General features: G+C 38.8%; 1 protein-coding gene across 3 annotated transcripts in view; it reads left to right on the top strand.

Annotated features, from left to right (window-relative positions):
- Positions 1-23,934, top strand: part of LOC110952560 (collagen alpha-2(VI) chain-like) — a 32,104-nt gene that overhangs the window by 6,880 nt on the left and 1,290 nt on the right. For all 3 annotated transcript variants that reach the window (XM_051959091.1, XM_051959090.1, XM_051959092.1), the window contains 26 exons: positions 9,877-10,057; positions 12,728-13,344; positions 13,454-13,474; positions 13,611-13,676; positions 14,229-14,282; positions 14,360-14,404; positions 14,491-14,517; positions 14,604-14,630; positions 14,746-14,790; positions 14,871-14,924; positions 15,198-15,260; positions 17,973-18,035; positions 18,138-18,191; positions 18,288-18,323; positions 18,413-18,475; positions 18,995-19,057; positions 19,373-19,435; positions 19,526-19,588; positions 19,673-19,723; positions 20,175-20,273; positions 22,140-22,202; positions 22,293-22,328; positions 22,421-22,466; positions 22,561-22,713; positions 23,354-23,809; positions 23,894-23,932. In XM_051959091.1, coding sequence (XP_051815051.1) covers positions 9,877-10,057; positions 12,728-13,344; positions 13,454-13,474; positions 13,611-13,676; positions 14,229-14,282; positions 14,360-14,404; positions 14,491-14,517; positions 14,604-14,630; positions 14,746-14,790; positions 14,871-14,924; positions 15,198-15,260; positions 17,973-18,035; positions 18,138-18,191; positions 18,288-18,323; positions 18,413-18,475; positions 18,995-19,057; positions 19,373-19,435; positions 19,526-19,588; positions 19,673-19,723; positions 20,175-20,273; positions 22,140-22,202; positions 22,293-22,328; positions 22,421-22,466; positions 22,561-22,713; positions 23,354-23,809; positions 23,894-23,932 — 2,548 coding nt within the window. The remainder of the gene's footprint in view (positions 1-9,876; positions 10,058-12,727; positions 13,345-13,453; positions 13,475-13,610; positions 13,677-14,228; positions 14,283-14,359; positions 14,405-14,490; positions 14,518-14,603; positions 14,631-14,745; positions 14,791-14,870; positions 14,925-15,197; positions 15,261-17,972; positions 18,036-18,137; positions 18,192-18,287; positions 18,324-18,412; positions 18,476-18,994; positions 19,058-19,372; positions 19,436-19,525; positions 19,589-19,672; positions 19,724-20,174; positions 20,274-22,139; positions 22,203-22,292; positions 22,329-22,420; positions 22,467-22,560; positions 22,714-23,353; positions 23,810-23,893; positions 23,933-23,934) is intronic.

Here is a 23,934-nt window from a genome sequence, read left to right as displayed (position 1 = left end):
GAAGGAAATTTAGTTTGAAGTTGAAGCAGAAAGTTAAATAACGTTGAAACACCTTCTGGTACCTGAAATTTCTGAGTTGTCACACAAAGAACATGTCAAACTGGTTCCATAGTAGAACCATCATTGTAAAATGTAAAAACTATGGTGTGTTGCTCCAAAAAACATTACAAACCGGCTGTCTAGGGTCACCGAGAAGCGACACATAAACGGACAACCGCTGGTTTCCAGGGGGTTAGGCAGCTATTTATTTGAAAGAGTGAGTTACAACAACACAACATGTGAGCAGAAAAATCACAAAGTCTGTCTTTAGTTCAGCTGAAATTTTAGTTTTTGTCTTTTTTATTGACCAAACTTTTCAGGAAGTAGATGAAGAATAATTAAGCTCTCCTGTAGAAGTTCAAATTATTTTGGATCCTTGTGGAAAGTTTAATCTTAGAGTTTGTAAAGCTGTTGAGTTTTTAGAGTCACATGGATTGTTTTGACATTTAATAACCGAGTCCTGAAATAAATTGCAGTTGAGATTTTTGTCGTTTAGTCTGGGACAGAAACCAATAACAGCAGCATAAATCTCAAACATATTATGAAGGAGTCTGGATTGAGGTTTTTCACTGGATAATGATCAAACATGAATTTAGGTTGTTAAAGGAATATTTCCACCTTAAATCTTTGAATGTTGACTAAAGGTTGGTTTTAGGAATATTCCACCTACAAGGTCCTCACACATCCCCTTAAAGGACATTCCACCAAAATCCCTGGACATGCACCTAAATATTGGTTTAACCGAGTATTTCATCCCAAAATCCTCAAAGACACTTGAGGGCTGGTTAAAGGATATTCCACCTCAAACTCACTAGGCAGTATGTGTAGCAGCGACAGCAGAAACTACTCACTAAACTCTAGTGCCTGGAGGACTCGAGTATTGAAGTTTCCTGCTGCACCTTTTCTTTTCAGCTTTCTTCCACGTCCAATCACTCCCGACCCGGTTTTTGTTGACGTTTTTGACCCTTTTCCGAGCTTTGATCAATCAGACAACATGAAGTACGTCATCGGCATCGGCGGCGTAACCAATGGAGGGAAAACCACCTTCACCAACCGCTGATCAAGAACCTGCCAGCTGCTGCGTGGTTCATCACGATGACTTCTTCAAGCCCCAGGATCAGATTAAAGTTGGTGAAGATGGCTTTCAGCCGTACGATGTCCATCACTGCTCTGGACATGGACACCATGATGAGTAGGATCTACGCGTGGCTGGAGAACCGGTGAAGTTTGAGAAGTCTCATGGCATTAATAACACCTGGACACAGAGATCGTCCCGAAGTCCGACCAAAGGAGGAGGAGGAGACTCACATCCCATTGTGGAGGTTCCTGCTTTACACCTACAGGCTTTGATGTGGATGATTGTAAACCAACGTTACTTTATTTCATCACATATGAAGAATACAAAACGAGAGGTGCTCTAGGAAGTAGACGGGTGCCAGACACCCCCCACCGCCTGTTTAATGGCCACGTCTGGACCATGGACCTGCACACAAGACATCTGCTCACTGTGGAAAGATTATTGAGAGCAGCTTTTGCGATTTCTGTGCAGAACACTATGATGTTTGCTGAGCTGTGCACTATTAAATGATTTAAGAATATGAGAATGTTACTGTTATTATTGTTTTCAGGTATAGAGTGCTACATACTGTATTTTATTGTATTTTGAAATTTACATTACTGGCCAGAACATTTCAGATTATTTTACCACAGATCAAAGGTACAGATTGCTGTTGTTCACTGTGTATTGGGTAGTACTCATTTTGATTTAGACTAATTAGCATAGAGAACCCTATGATGTTTATGGTTTACAGCTGAGAACTAGTTGCTAAAAGTACAGAATATTATTTCTTATTTTAGGTGTTTGTACCCCCCTGTGCCCCCCACTAAAATTAATCTGGATCTGCCCCTGGTGGTGACTGATGCCCTTTTGCTTCAAGCATCATTTGAACTTGAATCACTCGAGTATTTCCGCAAAACAACAACTTTGTGCTTCTACTTGACCTCGCTGAAGAGAAAAATAACATACTAAAGCTTCAATACTGCATTTCACAGTTGTTTGGAGATGCGGCGAGGGTTTTTAGAAATATTGAGGTCACAAGCCCTCCCAGCCCATCCCTCGACTTCACAACCCGAGTGACCAGAAACTAAAATGAAGAATTTATTGTAGTTATTCAGTTTGCCCACCCTTAGACCTTATGTAAATTTATTTTCCCAACATAAGTGCCTCAAAGCTCTCTGCACACTGTCAGAAATAATATCTTTTTGCTCGTAGATACCAAACACACGGTGTTGGGAAAAACCCAACAAGAGAAAAACCTTCTACAAGAGGAAAACTTAGATCCTTTGCTGCATTTTTGTGCTGATACATACGTATATTTACATTAAGCTGCTATGAAAAGAAACTATTTAATTCTTAGCTTTGGTGCTATCCAGTTGTGGCTTCAAGGGTGATCCTGATGCAATTTCCACCTCACTGTGAGTGATTCATTTTTCTGCAAACCAGAATTTGAAATATGAACTCTTTAATTTGCACGGAGAAAAGCATAATTAGATTAGATTAGAAAATCTTTATTGTCCCAATTTGGACCATTTTATTTGCAACAGCAGTCAACAACGAAATTCATACCATAAAAACAGTATAGTACAATACATAGAAACATAGATACAAATAATACAATAATGAATGTCATCAGGTAAGTTATCATGACCTTATATGTAGCGTACAGTGCAAGGACACAAGCCTAAAGCTTATTTGAAAACCCTACAGCTGAGGGAAGGAATGATATGAGGTATCTGTTTGATGGTTAGACTCTGATCCATTGACAGCGCTATTACATTTTATAAACAGTCCAACATACCATACTTTCTAAGGGACTGAGCTATAAACTCCCAGAAATCTTTGGTAAAATACATGTTCACCCTCTTCATCTCTTGTATATGAATATCGTTTAAATATGTATTTGTTAAACACACAAACAGTGTCACAGAGGCATGAATGATTAATGTGCCTTGGTTTGTGCCTTGTGGAGGTCACTGCGATCTTTTGAGGCTTGCTCCTCTTTTCATGCACAGCTGCGCTACTGTAAATGTTCATCTGGATGCAGCAAGCGTTTAAGAGGAGTGTTGCCCAGGAGAAAGACTCTCAGATTGCCTGCCTCTCTCTTAATCGCTCACTTGCTCACTCAGCATCCCTTCGGAAATGCACCCCCCACCCTTCAAACACACACACATGCGCACTCACTTGAGTGCTCTATAAACAGCAGCAGCACTCTGTGAGCAGGTCAATGGCAGTATCAGTGCATTTCTCTAATTGAGCCCCTGATGAGGGACTTCCTGAGCTCGCTGCCTGATGTATTGCCGCTGATAGTCACACAGTGTCAGACAACAGTGTGTGGACCTGATTAAAAGACATTTCTCAAACTAGGCCCACTTGCCTCTATGTGTCCAATCTCAAGCCAGTATTTCCCAAATCGCCCCCTTTTTAACAGGAATGTCTTGTTTGTGTTTGCACTGGGGAAAGACGTGGAGCTACTCTAAACAACTCTTAACAACCCTAGCTGAAAGGCCCGTGTCATGCCTTGTCGACAGATTTTTAGGAAAGTTCCTAGTTTTGTTTTGACAGTGAAGATTTAGTCTTCACTTAAGAATGGAGTGATTACATTTTTAGTGGTGACGGAGGATGTGGAGTTTTCAAGTATGGGTAGCTGCAGCAGCCAATGTCATGTGTGTGAAGAAGGAACTAAGGAATGAATGATGTTATGAGGATTAGGTCATCTGATCTATTATTCACTCCATCCATAAAGGACATTACAACACTCTTTCTGTATATGTATATGTATATATATATATATATATAAGACCATCAGTTGTAGCTGTAATTAGCCAGAAAATTCTAAGTCTTTTGATAAAGAAAGTCCATATATTGGAAAATAAACATCTACACACAATTGAATCAGTTACGCATTGATAACAGTCACTTTTGACACTGATCAATTTCAGGTAAGAGGTGAGAATAAACTTAAAGCTTTTTTCTTCACTGATATGAACAAAATGTGGTAGTCAAGCAAATGATGATTGTAAACCACCTTAACAGATTATTGTGAAACTAAAAAGAATGGATAATTACAGTCATAAGCTAGGACTCTTTATATTAACCGGAGCATCCCGAGTGATTTATCTTAATGGTGGGCGTCCTTGGTCAGCTGTTGGAAAACCTACAGTGTAGCATACTTTCCAAAGTCTGTAAGTGACTCCCATAACATTTTCACCAAGCATATCTGTACTTGCTTTTAAATACTAAAGTTAAATGAAGCTTAAAGTTTCAATCATCAGGACCACTGAGTGACCTCGTCACTGCGACTGCAGGGAGGACATATCCCTGCCCTTGATTCATTAAAGTATGCATAAAATCATGGAGGCATGAAAAGACAGGCAGGTCATCTGTAATAATCTATTCAGAGTGTATGACAGGAATAATGTCCTTCAAGAGACAATGAGAATTTGATTTTATATATCATTGCAGTGAGAGCTGAACTCATGCTGCAGGATCAAATACGGAGGGTCTGTCCATCCTTTTCCCCGCCAAACATTCAATTTAGTACGTGTGCAATAAAATTAAATTAAACTTTGTTCACTTCAGAAAATTATTTTGAAATACTAGGAAAAAAACAACCTAATGAATCTAATATCTTGAAGTAAGCATCAAGTGAGCCTTATAATGAAAAGAACTGCAGTGTTTAAACACTGGGGCTGCAATTCTGTGAACATGTATGAAAACACAACGTAGAAATACAGTGTCTATAAAAAGTAATTTACCCCCTTGGAAATTTTCCTCTTTTATTTTTTGAGGCCTTCAGCTGCTTCACCAGTCAAGGCTTTATGGGATAGTGCAAAAAGGCAAGCCATTGTAAAAAAATTTAAAAAACTCATTATAAATCATGACCAGAATTCACCAGAAATCATGTGGGAAATACTGAAGTCAAATAGCAGAAGATTCTTCGGTCTGACGAGACCAAAATTGATGTTTTTGGCCATCAAACTAGATGACAGATGCCAAACATTGCACTTAATTCCAAACACCGCCACCCCCCATGAAGCACGGTGGTGGCAGCATCATGACATGGAAAGGTTTCTCAGCAGCAGGGCCTAGAAAGCCTGTAAGGATCGAAAGTAAGATGATTGCAGCAAAGTATAGAGAACTCCTGGATGCCATCTGCAAGGACAGCTGTGACTTAAGATACAATTTATGTCCCATCAACACAATGACCTGACCAAAGCTAATACTGCCAAAAGCTAGCCAAAGCTACACAGAAATGGTTGAAAGACAACAGGGTTAATGTTCTGGAGTGGTTGATCCAGACCCCAGTTATAAATGACATTGAGACTTTGCAGCTGTCATCTGTGTAGCCTGACAGTTTTGTTTAAAAAAAAAAAAAAGAGTGGGGTAAAAATGAAATGTCCAGATGTCCAAGACTGATTGAAAGCCAATAACACAGGGTCAATGCTGTTATTAAAGGTTGATGCTACAGGTACGGACCGTACCTGTAGCATCTGTACTAGAGGTACGGACCGTTAAGGTCACTGAAGAGCTGGCGCCAGTTAACTACTATTTGCTGCACTTTACAGGCAGTTTATATGAATGACTTTGACGGCGAACATTGTATAATTTAACCAAAAATACACCGTCTCCTCTCACACTTTAGACGCCGTGTCTAAATTGTTTGAAGTCCAGTTCCTATTAATTAGTTTACTGCGTTCAGTGGTGGAAGCGGCTGACGAACTCCATTGCAAATGTTCCCATTTAATTTCGGACGCTAATTTACAAGATAAAGTTAAGGATGTCGAATATGAAACAAACACTCGTGAATGGTGAGGAGCAGCTCTTTAATTCGACATGAATTTAATAAACCTACAAACTCGATTTACTGTGATATTGTGAGATTTGTTTGTGGTGATGTAACTTAGCCATTCAACAGAGTCCGCTAACATTAAAGTGACTGACGTGCAGTGTCTGTGTTGACAGACGTAGAAAATACGTCAGGGTTTTGTTTAGGTTGTTAAAATGTAATAGTCTGTCGCTACTTTTGAAGGTAAAAAAAATACTTTTAGTTTGCTGGTTGTTAGTTCTACCATTTGTTTTGTTTGCTGTTTGTGCTTTATTAGAACAGGGTCACGCGAATAAAAAGTTTTGCTATTTTTAATAGTAGTGCTGATTTCAACCCCCAAATCGCTGTCCGTGAAAAAGTCAGATAATGATATTTATAAGACATTATGCATGATAGAAAAGAGAACAGCAGATGACTGACATGACAGGCTCGGCACGCAGATTCACCTCGAATCACGGAAGCGCCTTCATCACTCGGATTACCAAGCCGGCTCATTAATATTTATGTACGTCAGATTACCAGCCAATCACAAAGCGCGTTCATCAGCCGACTCATTAATATTCACGTTCGTCTCATTAATATTTATAGTAAGGGAAAGTGCCGTATCCGTAGGCCACAGGCTACGGGTACAGGTCCGTATCTGTAGACCCTACCGTTATTAAAAAGAAATTCTTTTAATTCAGGTAAAAGGTGCATCTACTAAATACTGAACTGAGGGGGTGGATACTGATGCAGTCACTTAATTTGTCTTTTATTAACCACGTCTGACGTACGTCAGCGGGGTTACTGCTTTCGCTTCGGTATCTGGCTGGGTAAGTATGTATGTGTGGGTCTGTCCGGTCAGATATCTCTGCAAGTGCTGAAGTCAGGATAAATAAACTTGACACTGAGATCATCTAAGTCCCCTGCTCAGTTGTGGAGTTAGAGGTCAGCAGATCAATAGGAAGGGAATACGTAGGATGAATCAAATTGATACAGAGTATCATGCATGGGCGTGGTTCTGCCCTTACTGGGGGGCTCGTCTAGTTTTTTGATATTACTTTGTAGAAATCTCTTCCATTTTGACATTAAAGAGTCCGTATTTGTAAATTATTTTTAAAAGTCAATTTATATAACATGATTCAGTGCTGAAAAGCAATAAAAAGTGAAATTTGATAATACTCTTTACAGGTACTGCCTCAAATGCAGTCACATTTTTCCGTTGATCTACTGGTGACAGTTTTCGTTTTTCTTTTGCAAGTATCTGGCATTCTTCTGCTTAAAAATTATACTAACCTTCACTCAAAATTAATTATTATTATGCTCCTGACAACCTGCTGATCTGTTAATTGAATAATCAAGGCCTAAGCTGTGATACTTGGCCTGTTGTAGCAGTTAAATTCCAACATGACATCTCTCATGCTGTATAGGCCTGGAGTATAAACAGTGAGAACAGCTCTGTCCATGTAAGGTGATGCAGCAGAGGCAGCTCATGTGTTTGTAAAGAGAGAATCAGTCAGTGACATTAAGTGTTCTGCAGGATCAGTAGATAGACAGCTTACAGCTGCATGTTGTATTTGTGTGAAAGCCTCTAAAGCGTCCAGAACTGTGTCTTCTTTTCGGAGACGGTGCTGCCTGTCTCCAAGCCGGAAGGGCAGCATCCAAACTAAACATCAGATGCTGTCCAGAGAAAACTCCTACGTGCGTGTGCCCGCGTGCCTGCGTGAGCGCGCACGCATCCGTCAGTGGAGGAGAACCGACCAGAGTCTGACCCCCGCCGCCCACTGATGTGGGAGTTTCCGACAGAGATGATTATCTGAAGCTTAAAGTCTCGAGAAATTGCTTGAATTTCCTGAGGGTCTGAAGTCGCAGCTTGGAGTTTAGTCTGCATTTACTGTCACTGCGGTGAGTCCAGCTTTCTTTATTAAAACTTTACTGGAGGTTCAGAGCAGTGGATGGTTGCTGGACCTTCACAGCCTCAAGTATTTCCTCTGCTTATCTCTATTTGACTTCACAGCTGATCAGTTATCAGCAAAGTCTAGTTAAAGTACCAAAAGTAAAGAAAATCGTCCCATTCTAGTTTAAATAATGATGTGATGTTTTTGGATTAATAACTCCTGATTTTTTCTCTTGTATTTGTTGTTGCTCTTGACTACTTTAGATGCTTAAGGTTGAGCTGAGTTTACCTGATTTTCATACTATTGGTTAGAATAATATACACAAATGTGTCTTATTCTGTTATTAGCCAACATATGATCAAAAAGTCAACTTTTCATGAAAAGGGACCCTGTTTTCAGCTTTTTGACAATACATTTTCCAACCAACCGAAAAGTTTTTTTCTCCCTAAAATTATTTATTCTTCTTATATTTCAGCCTGACTGACAACATGTACAGCATTTATGTGATGTCAGGTTGTTTTAAATGGCTATATACACTACCAGTCAAAAGTTTTGACACACCTTCTCATTTAGTGGTCTTTATTTAAATATTTGATATGCTGTAGATTAACACTGAAGGCATCAAAACCATAAAAGAATATGTATGGAATTATGCTATAAACTAAAAGTGTTCATCTTCAGTATTAATCTACAATGTAGAAAATACTACAAATAAATAAAAGCATTGAATGAGAAGGTGTCTTCAAATATTTGACTGGTAGTGTAAATAAACTTGATTTTTTTATTTTCATTTGATTTGATCTTAAGAGGTACAACAATGTTCTCAACCCATAAAGGAACATTTACTAATGTACTTTGGTACATTTTACAACTGCCACTGGTGCATGTTTGTAACATGCATACAGTTAAAGCACATTTTAATAATGTGTTTCTAAACAAAGTCATCTCAAAGGAATTTCTAGGGGAAAAGGAACAAATCTTAAATAAAAGCAGTCAAGTAAAAGTTAATCTCCATTATAAGCATTACAAGTGACAAAGTATTACAGTCAGTGGCTATTTTTTAGGTAAATTTCTGTAATCTAGCTAAATTTAATACAACTCTTCTGCCATCAAATCTATGTTTACACCCCTGTCATCTTCCAGTTTAATGTTTGCTTTATTTTTTTGGTCAGTTTTACTGTCACTGAGGTGCTGACTAAACTGGTCAGAGAGAGTTGTGGCGTTTCCTTGCATCCAAAACTTAAAAGCAGAGAAATATGAACAGACTCATGCATTAATGTGAGCAGCATTTTAATGTTAGCCGGTTGAAGAGGGGCTATTTTTGACTACACGGCTGAAGTGATGCATCCGTTTTTTCATGTAAAATATTAATCTAGAAAGTAGCAAGTAGATATGAATGTGGTGGAGCAGAAGTACAGCATTCTCTCCTTAAAAGCATTAGAGTTGAAGTATAAAGCAGAATAAATTTATCCAAACAGCACTTAGGTACAATAATTGAATAAATATATTGAGTCACTGTGTAAGATCACAACTCTTTCTGGATTTGACTTCAAGTCGTAGCTTTCTTTGTGGTTTGATGTTCTTGATATGAACTAGTTTGGGAGTCTCTGCTGCAGACTGAAGTTACAGTAAACCAACAGTTTAATGTGTCTAATCAGTTTAATCTTTGGCGTTTGTTGATGTTGGGTTATGCGGTAGGAATTCTCCACTTCCTTTTTAAAAAGAATTCCTCCCCTGCAGCACAAACCACACTCTTATCAAGCAGCACAACTCCTCTAGGATGATAGTTCCTCACACAAAGTCTCATGTAGTTGGGGATTCTTGCTACGGATTTGACTGAACAGCTGGGATGCGATAACAAAAATTTCCATTTAAATATTGTCCTCTTTTTACACGCATATTTGGCGACATTGTTTAAAACAGTGATAAACATTTTAAGACTCTGTGGAGACTCCTCCTGTGAGGACTCACTTGTTTGACAGCAACTTCCTGCATTTCAAGAGAGCTTCAGAGACAAAAGTAAGCTTTTAATGACTGGCCTATACATCCCTGGCTGGTTTTGTTTTTTTTTACAGCAAAACATGGCAGTAATTCCAGCGCTCATCTTTCTGTGCATGCTCCAAGCTGCAGTCCCTCAAGTCGCGCCACCTCGTGGACCCAGACCGATACCTGGCCGAGGGGACAGTCCACAACCAACCCAAGGTCCACTCCAACCAGCTCCCACACCGACTACGGATCCACTTGAGTACTGTCACCGTGAGTTCATTTAAGCTCTTTGTCGCTCAATAAAATGTCTTGGCCTGGACACTCATGCAAAAGAGATTCTTAATTTTAGTGAGACTCCTGGTTATATGAAGGTAGGAAATGTGAATATAATGGGGGCTGCAGAGTGGCTCGGTGTTTAACACTGTCGCCATTTTTAAACAGCCAAGCAAGTATAGTCGTGTTTAGTGTTAGTGTTTTGAAAACCGGTAAATATGGACACCACATCCAAGCAGCAGTGGTCTGAGGAGTTAAAGCAGATGTTAAAGCACTATTTTACTGCTTGTATGTCGAGCTGTCTACGAAAAGTATTCACCTCCTTTGGAAGTTGTACCCTTATACACACGTGGACAAAATTGTTGGTACCCCTCAGTTAAAGAAGGAAAAACCCACAATTCTCACTGAAATCACTTGAAACTCACAAAAGTAACAATAAATAAAAATTTATTGAAAATTAAATAATCAAAATCAGCCATCACTTTTGAATTGTTGATTAACATAATTATTTAAAAAAAAAAAAAACTAATGAAATAGGGCTGACAAAAATGATGGTACCCATAACTTAATATTTTGTTGCACAACCTTTTGAGGCAATCACTGCAATTAAACGATTTCTGTATTTGTCAATGAGCGTTCTGCAGCTGTCAACAAGTATTTTGGCCCACTCCTCATGAGCAAACAGCTCCAGTTGTCTCAGGTTTGATGGGTGTCTTCTCCAAATGGCATGTTTCAGCTCCTTCCACATATGTTCAATGGGATTCAGATCTGGGCTCATAGAAGGCCACTTTAGAATAGTCCAACGCTTTTCTCTCAGCCATTCTTGGGTGTTTTTGACTGTGTGTTTTGGATCGTTGTCCTGTTGGAAGACCCATGACCTGCGACTGAGACCAAGCTTTCTGACACTAGGCAGCACATTTCTCTCCAGAATGCCTTGATAGTCTTCAGATTTCATCGTACCTTGCACACTTTCAAGACACCCTGTGCCAGATGCAGCAAAGCAGCCCAAACATTACTGAGCCTCTTCCATGTTTCACCGTAGGGACAGTGTTCTTTTCTTCGTATGCTTGGTTTTTGAGTCTCTGAACATAGAGTTGATGTGCCTTACCAAAAAGCTCCAGTTTGGTCTCATCTGTCCAAAGGACATTCTCCCAGAAGCTTTGTGGCTTGTCAACATGCATTTTTGCAAATTCCAGTCTCGCTTTTTATGAGTTTTTTTCAGCAGTGGTGTCCTCCTTGGTCGTCTCCCATGAAGTCCACTTTGGCTCAAACAACGACGAATGGTGCGATCTGACACTGATGTACCTTGGCCTTGGAGTTCACCTTTAATTTCTTTGGAGGTTGCTCTGGGCTCTTTGGATACAATTCCAACGATCCGTCTCTTCAATTTGTCATCAATTTTCCTCTTGCGGCCACGTCCAGGGAGGTTGGCTACTGTCCCGTGGGTCTTGAACTTCTGAATAATATGAGCCACTGTTGTCACAGGAACTTCAAGCTGTTTAGAGATGGTCTTATAGCCTTTACCTTTAAGATGTTTGTCTATAATTTTTTTTCGGATGTCCTGGGACAATTCTCTCCTTCGCTTTCTGTTGTCCATGTTCAGTGTGGTACACACCTTTTCACCAAACAGCAGGGTGACTACTTGTCTCCCTTTAAATAGGCAGACTGACTGATTATGAGTTTGGAAACACCTGTGATGTCAATTAAATGACACACCCGAGTTAATCATGTCACTCTGGTCAAATAGTTTTCAATCTTTTATAGAGGTACCATCATTTTTGTCCAGGCCTGTTTCATTAGTTTGTTTTTTTAAATAATTATGTTAATCAACAATTCAAAAGTAATGGCTGTTTTTGATTATTTAATTTTCAATAAATTTTTATTTATTGTTACTTTTGTGAGTTTCAAGTGATTTCAGTGAGAATTGTGGGTTTTTCCTTCTTTAACTGAGGGGTACCAACAATTTTGTCCACGTGTGTAGATAGATGGATAGAAAGATTAAACCTTTGTTGATCCTGCAGTGGGGAAATTTACAGTATAACAGCAGAAAATAGAAAACAATTCCTCCTTCTAGAAGAAAAATACAAATATTTACAGCAAAATCTCTATTAAATTGCACAGCGTCATTATCATATTGCTTTACAACACTGAATAATGATCGAGAAATTTAAAATTCTATCAAATTTTTAGATGCAGGAATTTACAAAACTGGCTATGTCAGAGTGAAAACAGTAAATTAATTACAAAATGTAAAATAAGTGATTGCATATGTGTTCACCCTCTTTAGAATGGATCACCTGTTTACTAAAATACTTGAGACAGTGCATCCGCTAATTACTTTGTAGGAATCTGTCTTCGCTTTGACATTAAAGAGCCTTTTTTTTATACTTGTTAAGAAAAAAAAGTAGTAATTTTACATTATAACGGTTTAAAGCTGAAAAGCATAAAAGGACAAAACCTCCTCGGTGGTAAATACTTTTATATAGACACAGTATGGAGTTCAAACCTTAAAACGATGAAAGTGAATTTAAACTACTTAGATAATTCCTGTGTTTGTATTTAAAAAAAAGTCCATTCTCCTGCTGCCTTACATTTGTAATTAATGTGAAAGACCACAAATAGCGCAGTAAAAGTTATTTACTCTTTCGCTGCTGTTCTCTCCTCCAGCCAAGAAAATCGAGTGTCCCATCAAGGTGTTTTTCACCATCGACACTTCAGAGACCATCGCCTTGCAGGAGAGTCCTCCTGGCAGCCTGGTGGAGAGCATCAAGGACTTCACAAAGCTCTTTGTCCAGAAGCTCGAAGATGAGAATTACAAGGGCCAGATGGACATCTCTTGGTCCATAGGAGGCCTTCACTTCTCCCAGCAAGTCAAGGTCTTCAGCCATTTCACCACCAAAGAGAACTTCATCAGGAGTCTGCAAAACATCATCTACCTGGGCAAAGGCACCTACATCGACTGCGCCCTCAGAAACATGACTCAGCTGGTGACCCAACACAACACAGGGGCCGAGCCCAAGCCCGTCCTCTTCTCAGTGGTCATCACTGATGGTCACGAGACAGGACATCCATGCCATGGGATCAAGATGGCAGTGGAGGAGGCCCGGGAGAAAAACATCCAGATATTCTCAGTGGCAGCGACCAGGGTCATCGATGAAATGGGGATGAGGGAGATAGCCAGCTCTCCCTACGAACTGTTCCGAGACGATTACATAGTGGTGGAGCTGCGTGACAACAACCTAAGGATAAACACTACATCCATTGATCGGATCATAAAAGCCATGGTGATCTGAAATATCTATACTTCTTGTCTTAACGTTTTAGATTTCGATTCATATTCCATTTTCAGTATCATTATCAGGTGTTCTCACTGATTCTTGTCTTTTTTTACAGAAATATCAAGCATATTTACAGGTAAGAATGATCATCAACAGTGATATTTTAATGGGGGTGTCAATGCATTATCACTTCTTGTTGTATTATTTTGTCTTGTTTTGTACAAATTGCTGCTGCACCACATTTTGTTTTCCTCTTTCCATTGATCCTGTAGTGTTATAAACTGCCCTGCCCTGGGATCCCTGGGGTCCCTGGAAGAAAAGGGTTTCCAGGTCAAAAAGTAAGTGTTAAAAAAAAAAAAACATATTAACCCTCCTGTTGTCTTCATTTATAGGCACCAAAAAATATTGTTTCTTTGTCTGAAAAAAAATTCAAAAATTCAGCAAAAAAAAATCCCACAAATTTCTGAAAATTTGCAAAACCTTCAGGATGGAAATTCCAATAATTCCTGAAAAGTTTTATTTAAAAAAATCACCCAAATATGGTGAGAAAGTTCTTGTAAATATTTTTTTTAAAAATGTAAAAATCTTCCAAAAAAATCCAAAAAACATCTAAAATGATTACATATCTATCAGTAAAACTTCTCATATTTTCTTAAGAACATTCACCAAAAATGATTTTTTTGGTGAATGTTCTTAAGAAACATTTTTGACTTTTTTTTTCACTAAGAAATGTTCAAAGATTTCCCAAAAATGTTGAAAATGTGGACACCGGAAGTTTATTGAAATTTTGACCCGCAGGACGACACAAGGGTTAAACGTTAGTCCTGTTTATTTGTGCCTGTGTCAAAGACTATATTGTTGAATTGTCTACATTTCTGTTTATTTTATAGGGCATGAAAGGAGAGAAAGGCAAGCCTGGAAGAAAGGGTGAAAAGGGTAAAGAGGTGTGTAGAAACAATGTCGAGCAACTAAGAACCTTGTGTCAATAATTATTTCCTGACTGTAATGTATTTTATTTCAGGGTGATCCTGGTATTGAAGGTCCAATTGGAGGCCCTGGTCCAAAGGTTTGCTGACGCCGCCTGGTTGATGATTTTTGGCTTTGCATATAATGTGTCATCAGTTATTATCTCATTGATTTGTTTTTCCACAGGGAAATAAAGGTGCTAAAGGTGACAAGGTGGGAGCTGAATCTTTATATTTCTTGATCATCTGTCAAAGTGACTAAAAAGCTGTGAGATTAATGGGTCTTTTTTATGTCAACAGGGTGAGATCGGATTAGCTGGAGTGAGGGTAAATTGCAGCTTTTAATGCTATGTTTTCACACTCCACTACATTACATCCAGAGCTGTCAGTGTTACACAATGTGGCTCACTTTTTTTTTTTTTTACGACGTCCAAACACTCAGGGTGTGAAAGGTTCACCTGGCAAGAACGGAACTGACGGACAAAAGGTGAGTTTATCGCTAAGATGTGAGACTGTGAAACAAATCTGTTCAGTATACTGATCTGATATAATTGTGGAAATCTTCAGGGTAAAATCGGCCGCATTGGAGCTGCTGGTTGCAAAGGTGATCCAGGCGACAAGGTAAGCGTTTTATTTAATTTTTAAAATAATATTCACTGTCATGGCAGACTACAAGTTAAATATGGAATATTTGAGTCCAGGTGAAATCATCAACCATCTCATTTAGTCTTATGTGTTAGATGAAATAGTGCATGTGGCAGTTTAATTGTACAATTTATCATCTATATTGCTGTAAAGATTCGACAGATTGTCTTTGAAGTACACAATATAATAGTATTTTAAGCTTTTCTGATTTATTAAACTACTGAATCATTTTGTCTTCGTCTTTGAAAGGGAGCAGACGGCTACGATGGTGAACCTGGTGAATCTGGGCCACGAGGAGACGATGGGGAAAAGGTATGACTTGAATCAAAACTCAGATAAATGTAATTCAGGAAATTTGCAAAACCTTCAGGAAGAAAATTTCAATAATTCCTTAAAAGTTTCCCTTTTATTTAAAAAATCCTGCAAATTTGGCAAGAAGTTCTTGTAAATATTTTCAAAAAAATGAGTTAAAATCTCCCCCCAAAAATCCTAAAAATATCTGATTACATACATATCAGTAAAACTTCTGATATTTTCTATAAGAACATTCAAAATTAATTGAATTGGTTGGTTTTTTTAGGAGTGTTCTTATAGAAATATTTTTTTAACATTTCTTTTTTCCACCAAAAAATGTTCAAAAATTTCCCCAAAAATATTGAAAATGTGGGCATCAGAAATTTCACAGTGAAAATATATATTTTTTTCTCCACATTTTCAAACTTTAAAACGGGTCCATTTGACCCACAGGACGACACGAGTCTTAAGGATCCTACACGTGTTGGCCAGAGTGCAATATTTGCAGTAAATGGATGAATTACACTGAAGCAATCAGAGCGCTCAAAAGGCAAATCTGAAAGACTGTGATGATCCAGTTTGACTGTTGGTGATGATTTTTACTTGTCAAAAAATATACCACTCACGCCAAACGCTACAACTAGAAAGGCTGAGTTTTGACAGGATAGATTTCAGTCATCCAACGTCAGAAAGTTGTGTCAAATAAACCAGTTTTTCTCATTTATTTATGCCAGGTCAATACTTTTGTCAGGATTATCTTTGACAACAACAGAGAAGTTGGACTCGGTCAGGATCAAGCTTAACCTCACTAAATCTGACTGGTTAAAGATCTTTAAAATCACCATCCAGCTCCACTGTCTTTAGCTCATAGAGTATATAGGACATATATATACTATAGGTCTGATGTTGTGCTCAGTGGCGGCTGTTTTCCAAGCAGCCAAGTCAATTAGATCTTTGAATTATGAACGGAGGTGTCAGCTTTCTGCGCCAGCCAGAAAAATAGAGAAATAAAATTTGCCATTAAAAATGCAGCAATACCAGTTTCCGTTAGTTGACGTGCCGGAGTCGACATCTTTGAAATCTGCATATTTCTTCAGTCGTCGTGAAAGCGTAAAGTGCTCCTAATTCGGAGTGTGTGTCACCTGAAAATGACATTAATGGGATGTTTACTCAAAATAACCAGCAAACAGGAGACGGCAATTATGAACACAACATCAGATTGAATAATAAAGTAAAATGGCACCGGTGGAAAGCAGACATATTGATCCGCACAAGCACACAGTTTTTCTGTGTAATTAGGAAAACACCACACACCTGCATGACTTGGACAGTCCCATTAACGCAGAAGGCTTGTGTGGTACAATGACAGACTTCATTCAGACGGTACAGGCTGTAAATGTTGGATTTTAGGAGTGCAAACGGAAGCAGATGTTAGTGTTTAGAGAGAGAAGAAAAGGGAGGAATTGAAGGCAGATTCACTTCAAGTGGCGGTTTATTTAGAGTTTGACAGCACTCTTGTCAAAAAAGATGAAATCTCCAAAACAGTGACTTGAGTGTGAGTAAAGGCGGTCTGTAGGAGTATTTTAATATTTATTATGTGTGTGAAGATGGAAACAGGAAGCAGGTTTTTTTATTTTCTTGTAACTTGTAGGCATCATCCCATATTTATCTCAGAGTAAATATCATAACATCTATTTTTTGGAACGTGTTTGCTTAGAATGCACCAACAGATTATTGGTTCATTTCATGGCTGAATTTGCACTGACAATGAATGATTCTATTCTAGTCAGTCTAACTCGTCAGATTATTGCTAACATTATGCTAGCAGCTGTATTGTGTTGCATCCATAAACAGGAAAATACTATCCTCTGTTCCAGCTGGACATGTTTTACCCTGGGAGCGAAATTATCTTTTATGGGACCAGAAGGAGAACAGTACAAACATTTATTGTTCCTTTTCAAAAGCTCAAGTGGCCAGTAAAACTAACACAGCAGCTTGGTAGCTACTTTTTGTCTGGTTTGTTGACATTTCTGTAGTTTTTTTAATCATTATATTCGGTTGCTGTAACTCTTCAGCTAATATGTTCATTGTCATCTTAAATAATACCTTATTCATTTGTAATTCAAAAGCAAAAAAGGTAATTCCACTAAACCAAATTAAAATCGGAAAAACTCGGCTACTGCTTTTTGTTTTTTGGTTGGTTTTTTTTGTTTGAAAACCAAAAATGGAAGTCACGTGTTTCTTCGTCTTTTTATTTATCATATCAAAATGAGAAACTTAAAAATATCTCCAGATTTGGTCTTCACTTACATGTCTAAGTGAAAAGATCAAGGCAAAAAATATTTCTGTAGCCTTGGTAGGTCTAGCTAGACAGCCAGCCAGCAAGTGATCTAGATAGTTGGTCCGCTCTGTCCCAAATGTGCAATGAAATAAGTAATTCCAAAGCCAAAATTCTAGCCATTATTTGTTTGTTTTTAATCACTTAAGACAAAAAAAAGATTTTAAGCATTAAAAACATCTCACATTAGATCACATTCTGGGCACACATACTTCATTTTTTTTCTTTGCCCTGGTTTCTGTGCTACAACTATATGTTTTACAAATCCTTTGACTTTTCCATTGAGTCAAACATCCATTATTCTACAAGTCCTGTGAACTCCACATTTGAAACTAAACTGTATCGATCAATGTCTTTAGTTCTGTATTTTAATTGTTTTCGTGTTTGTTTAGGGTCCCCCAGGCATTCCTGGGAGGCCAGGATCCAAGGGCTCTAGGGGTGAGCCAGGATCAAAGGTAATCATCAAATAAAAATACATTTTAAAAAAACCCATAAAGAAACAATAAAGATTTACCTTTGTTTAACTAAATGAACTAACCTGATTCACTGTCCTGTAGGGCGACATTGGAAATCCTGGAAATCCGGGGCCACCAGGGGAAAAGGGGAATCTGGTACAGACCAGAATTTATTTTCATTATACTTGACTCCCATATAAAGGAAGTTAACATTTAAAGTTGATTCTTAAATAAAACTAATAACTCTCACAGGGGCCTCCAGGATCACCTGGACCAAAAGGCTTTGAGGTATTACAAACACTTTTATTTAAGAACGTTTTGTGAATTTTCTCTAATTTTTGATAAATCTTCATAAAATTATAAATACATTTGAACAGGGGAGAAGAGGAGACCCTGGAACAAAGGGGGGAACTGGACCAAATGGGCTAAAAGGGATAAAGGTGAGTTACAACATATTCTTTAATTAGTTTTTTCATTCATTTGTGTGCCGTTTTCAGTTTTGACAGCAACACAACTTTTGAAAAATTAACCTGGTAAAGTCGCCAAAGACAAAATACTCGATTTTTATCTAGAATGTGACTCATTTTAGAGTTGTAAAGTTAAAAAACATGGAGTAGAACATGAGAGAGAACTGCTGGTGCTGATCTGAAAACCAAATAATTTATTTTGAGATGCTTTCAGGCAATGTTTGTGCTGACCTTACATGAGATTTCAGTAATGTGAGAAATGGAGACGAGTCCCAGCTGGATTTTACTCTTCCAGAGAAATCCCTGAAAACTTTCTTTCCTTGGGATTCATATGTTTTGTTGGTTGCCAAAGATCTTTTTCTTTAGATTCTCAGGAAATTCTCCAAACATTTCACTGGAATCGAATAATTGCTTCCCAAAAATTTTGTGTTTTATACTTTGGCAATGATCAATGCCGTGCTTCCAGTTCTGACACATTCATTTATTTTAAAGGGAGAACGAGGGCCTCTGGGAGGCAGAGGTCAGCCAGGGGGTGACGGACCCAAAGGCTCCAAGGTGAGGAGACCACGGTGGTGGATTCTGGTGAAGCGTTGACTCAGCAGCTTCTTAGGAACTCGGCAAGCTGTTGTTACAAGTCCAATACTGGAGCTACGCCTTCATGTACCAGCTGCCAAAATAACCTGAGCTCAGCCTGTTATCATCAAAACCCATTTTCTGAGGAAAAAGCTCTGAAACTTTAAGCCTTTTAAAATATTACTTGTCCAACACTGTGCTTTGCCAGATCCATGAGTGTGAGTAATTCTGTGTGTGGGGGCTGGAGTCAAGGTGATGTCCAGTGAAGTGACTTACTGTTCTTTCTATCTCTGCCAGGGAGACCAAGGATTACCAGGACCGAGGGGTCCGTCAGGAGAGCCAGGGGCCCCTGGAGATCAAGTGTGTTGTTTATAATGACATAACCATCAGCGCCAGCTCCTGATTGTTGGAGCTCATTGCTGATACAGCTTTTATACTCTGTGGCTGCAGGGCAGTGTGGGAGATCCTGGAGATCCTGGACGAAGAGGAGACCCTGGGCCAAAAGGATCAATTGTGAGGAGTGAAAATACTTGTTTTGTTTAAAATACTGTGTAAATGCTACATCATGGTGACTGATGTTATTTTTGTCTTCTTCAGGGTGACAAAGGAAGACCAGGATTCAACTACCCAGGACCAAGAGGACCAACTGTAATGTCACGCATGTCCTAAACTCTCTGAACCTCAAGCAGTTCAGGCCCCTTTTTATCACTGCTGTTACACTTGTTACTCACTGTGGGCTCCTTTCATCATTGCACTATAAAGTCCTGCATCTTTATAGAGACAAAATCCCAGACTTTTTCTCACATTTGTCGCAGCTGAGTCACTAATGCCTCAACGGTTGCACAGAGCAGCCCAGGATTTTTTGTTTTTCCACAGAATGAATTCATAATTAGATGAAATATCACAATTTTAAGCCTGTATTTGACCGACAGACGAGTAGCTCACGGGCTGTCAGAGAGTGGAAAATGCAAAGCTTCTCTGTTTTTGCAGTTTCTGAGCCTGATAAACGGTGTAAGATAACACACTTTTGAAACCTGTTGGTGGGTATTGGGGTTCAGAGGGTTTAATATTTTGCTTGAAAGTCATTTTGCTCTTTCAGGGAGAAAAAGGTGGAAAAGGCAGTAAAGGACTCAGAGGAAGCAGAGGTGAATGTGGGGCCAAAGGAGAATATGGGAATAAAGGAACGCCAGGAGATCGAGTAAGATTAATGACAAAATGTGTTGTTGTTTTTTTTTAAGTGAAGATGGAATTGGGTGTTAATCAGAGATCCTGGGTTTTGATTAGGTAGGAAAACAGGAAAACAGAGGTTGGTATTCATGTAACTCTAGTGCCAAAGGGAATTATCTTAAAATGTATACTTCCCGTGTGATTTAAAAAAAAAAATTTGCAGAGTGTCAGATGTCTATATGAGATTTCTGCCACCATAAGAGCACAAGTGAATTGAGCCTGTTTCCAAAACCCAGGTGCCCAGGACACTACACAGAACTGTGATCACTTTTCAGTGGGCCGATTTCTTCAGTAGAATGTAGTTCCAAAGAAAAATTCTTCAGTAGCCGGCCTGTATTCTTCTGGGACATTGTTTCTGGAATGAGTTGTTGTTGAGTTTCAGAGTGATATGTCAACCACAAATCCACTTTTATCCACATCTGTTGTATTGAGATTAAAGCAGAAATCTCAGAGATGCAGTCGAAACCTCAGCTGATGAAATTGAGACCATCTGTAATGCATGGGTAGGTTTCTTGACGTTATGTGGGGGGGGGAATGAATGACAGTATTGTATTGTACTTTGAGTGATATGTACTGTAGAATATAAGCATATGCCTTTCCCTTATACCAACTTGAGTGACAGTGGGAAGATATGGCTCAGAAAATAAACATGTGTTCTTTATGACTTAAGCGGAGAAAGAAAGCTGTGAAGTGAGCCGAGATTTTACCAGGTGCAGTTTTTCATTCAGCACTCAGCAGCAATGTGGATCTTGTAGCACCTGCTGGACCAGTGAGGTGTCATTTCTCTTGGTCATTTTCACTTAATAACTCAAACTACAGTTTTTAACCCTCCTGTTGTCCTCATTTATGGTCACCATCAAATATTGATTCTATGTCTGAAAAAAATCCAAAAATTCTGCAAAAAAAAAATCCCAAATTGCTGTAAAGTTGCAAAAACCTTCAGGAAGAAAATTCCAATAATTCCTTAAAAGTTTCCCTTATAAGTTTTATATAAAAAATCCCCCAAATTTGGCAGGAAGTTTTTGTAAATATTTTCAAAAAAAAAGTAAAAATCTTCCAAAAAAATCCTAAAAATATCAAAAGTGTAACATATATATCAGTGAAACTTCCAATATTTTCTTTAAGAACATTCACAAAAAAATCTACCTTACTGATTTTTTTTTTTGCAAATGTTCTTAAGAAACATTTTTAACATTTCTTTTTTTCCACCAAAAAATATTCAAAGATTTCCCAAAAATGTTGAAAATGTGGACATCAGAAGTTTCACAGGTAAAATATATATTTTCTCCACATTTTCAAACTAAAACGGGTCAATTTTGACCCACAGGACGACACGAGGGTTAATGTTTTGTTGAATTATTCATGTTGCCTCTGGGGCATTTAGTTCTTAAGAAACGCTCCACAAACCAACAGTAAAAGAAGCTACAGATCATTTCAAGATGGGACCACACGAACTGCCCATGTCAACATGTTACTATTCTGACCCGTGACACTCAGTGAATCCCTGGACCACCTCCGTTGTTGAACTTCATTCTGATCTAAACTACACACCTACACAGTTTGATGTTTTATGACTGAATCTTGTAAATTTGAGATGCTATCATGTTGAGAAAACCTGTCCACAGACATACACACAGACACCTGCCACAGTACTGAAAACACACTCTCACAGGCTCACATGGTGAAAATAATACCGCCTACACTGTCGTGGCTGGTAATTAAAACAGCTTGAAATATTCTGTGGAAGTCCTTTGCAGGATACTTAAAAAAAATAGAGCTAGAAGTATTATTCTTCAGAAAAATGAGTCACTTCCACTGAAAAATGTTTTGTGTTTAGGGGGGACCAGGCCAGCCGGGGGAGCCAGGACCTAGAGGACCCAAAGGACCCGGTGGACCTAAAGTAAGCAAAAGCACAACCACTGAAATGATGACTTGACTGTGCATGCAAACATGTGATCCAGCTGCATTGCTCTCTTTGTTGTGTGTGCAGGGGGATCCGGGACCTCCGGGCGATCCTGGCCTCACTGTGAGTGAACTTTAAGCACTTCAGATTTGAAATCATATCATATTATATTCTCTTGGATGTGTTGCTTCTAACATACGTGTGTGTCACCGCAGGACTGCGACGTCATGACTTACGTCAGAGAGATGTGTGGTTGTTGTGGTAATGTCATCTCCGCTTAAACTCAGGCTCATGGTATAAAGGAAAGGTTCATATTTGCTTAAAATGCTGAGTCTCTTCTTGTCATTTCTCTCAGACTGCGAGAAGCAGTGTGGAGCTCTGGACATTATTTTTGTAATCGACAGCTCAGAGAGTATCGGTGAAAGTAATTTCACCCTGGAGAAGCAGTTTGTCATCAACACCGTCAAAAGACTGGGATCTATGGCCTCTGACCCTGCGTCACCAACAGGTACAGTCAAGCAAAAAGACCGCATCAACTCCACTGTAGCAAGGAACGGTTGTATTGGATTAACCTTCATCAAAGAGCGATTTACTTAATCTGCCGCATAATATACAATTATGGTAAAAAATTAGGTTAGGACTGTACAGTAACAGCTGAATACTGATTGTTGTTGTATATCTTCAGCCATCAAAAGTGTAATAAGCTCATATTTCAGCCTGATTTAAACACAATGCCAAAGTATCACATTATTTAAATTTAAAAATTGCTGAGTAATGCCTCTTAAAAATTTGTTTTAAAAAAGTTCATATATTTTTTAAAAAATGCATTCATTCTTTTAAGCAGCTGAAGTATTACTGATGTTTTTCTATTCTGTGCCACAGAACTACATGAAACCAAAAGGAAACACACTAGTTTGATTGAGTGCAACTGTCTTGCTTTAAAGTAGCCCACAACAAATGCCCAGTTTCCATTTGCTTGATTTGCAAAAAAAAAAGAAAAAAAAAAAGGTACATTTCCGGTTCAGTCTTAAAAGATTTGAAGACAATGCCAGAGTTTCGTGGCATTTCTTGACAATTAGAAGTACAAAGCCTTATTATTTAAAACTGAACCTGCAAATTGATGTCTGACATGTCACTATATCTTCCAGGCACAAGAGTGGGAGTTGTACAATTCAGCCACTTGGGGACCTTTGAGGCTATCCATCTCAACGACTCAACCATAAACTCCTTGTCTGCCTTGAAAACGGCAGTGCAGAACCTAAAGTGGATTGCTGGGGGCACTTACACGCCGTCAGCTATCAAGTTCACCTATGATACCTTCATCAAGGCCAGCAGGAGGGCGGGAGCAAGAGTAAATGCGATCGTGATCACAGACGGTCGCTATGACAAAGTACATGATAAGGAAGAACATCTCCGGTTGCTTTGCGACAACAATGTGGTTGTCAAAGCCATTGGGGTTGGTGACATGTTTCACCACAAATCTGATAACGAGACTCTGCTGTCTATGACATGCGGCAATGCAAATGGAACCAAAGCGATGAGGCGCTACGCTGACTTGATAGCTGAGGACGTCATAAATGAAATGGAAACTGTGCTGTGTCCCAGTAAGTCTGCCCCCATACACTCAGCAGGATGGCAATAGTGAATCTTCCATGATTTATATAACCTATGTTTGATTTTCCTTCCAGATCCAGAAATTAAGTGCCCTGATCTCCCCTGTTACAATGGT

The sequence above is a fragment of the Acanthochromis polyacanthus genome, chromosome 14 (assembly GCF_021347895.1).
Source record: "Acanthochromis polyacanthus isolate Apoly-LR-REF ecotype Palm Island chromosome 14, KAUST_Apoly_ChrSc, whole genome shotgun sequence".
NCBI classification, from domain to species: domain Eukaryota; kingdom Metazoa; phylum Chordata; class Actinopteri; family Pomacentridae; genus Acanthochromis; species Acanthochromis polyacanthus.
Note: the sequence above shows the minus strand (reverse complement) of the source record. Positions and strands in the feature narration are given on the sequence as shown.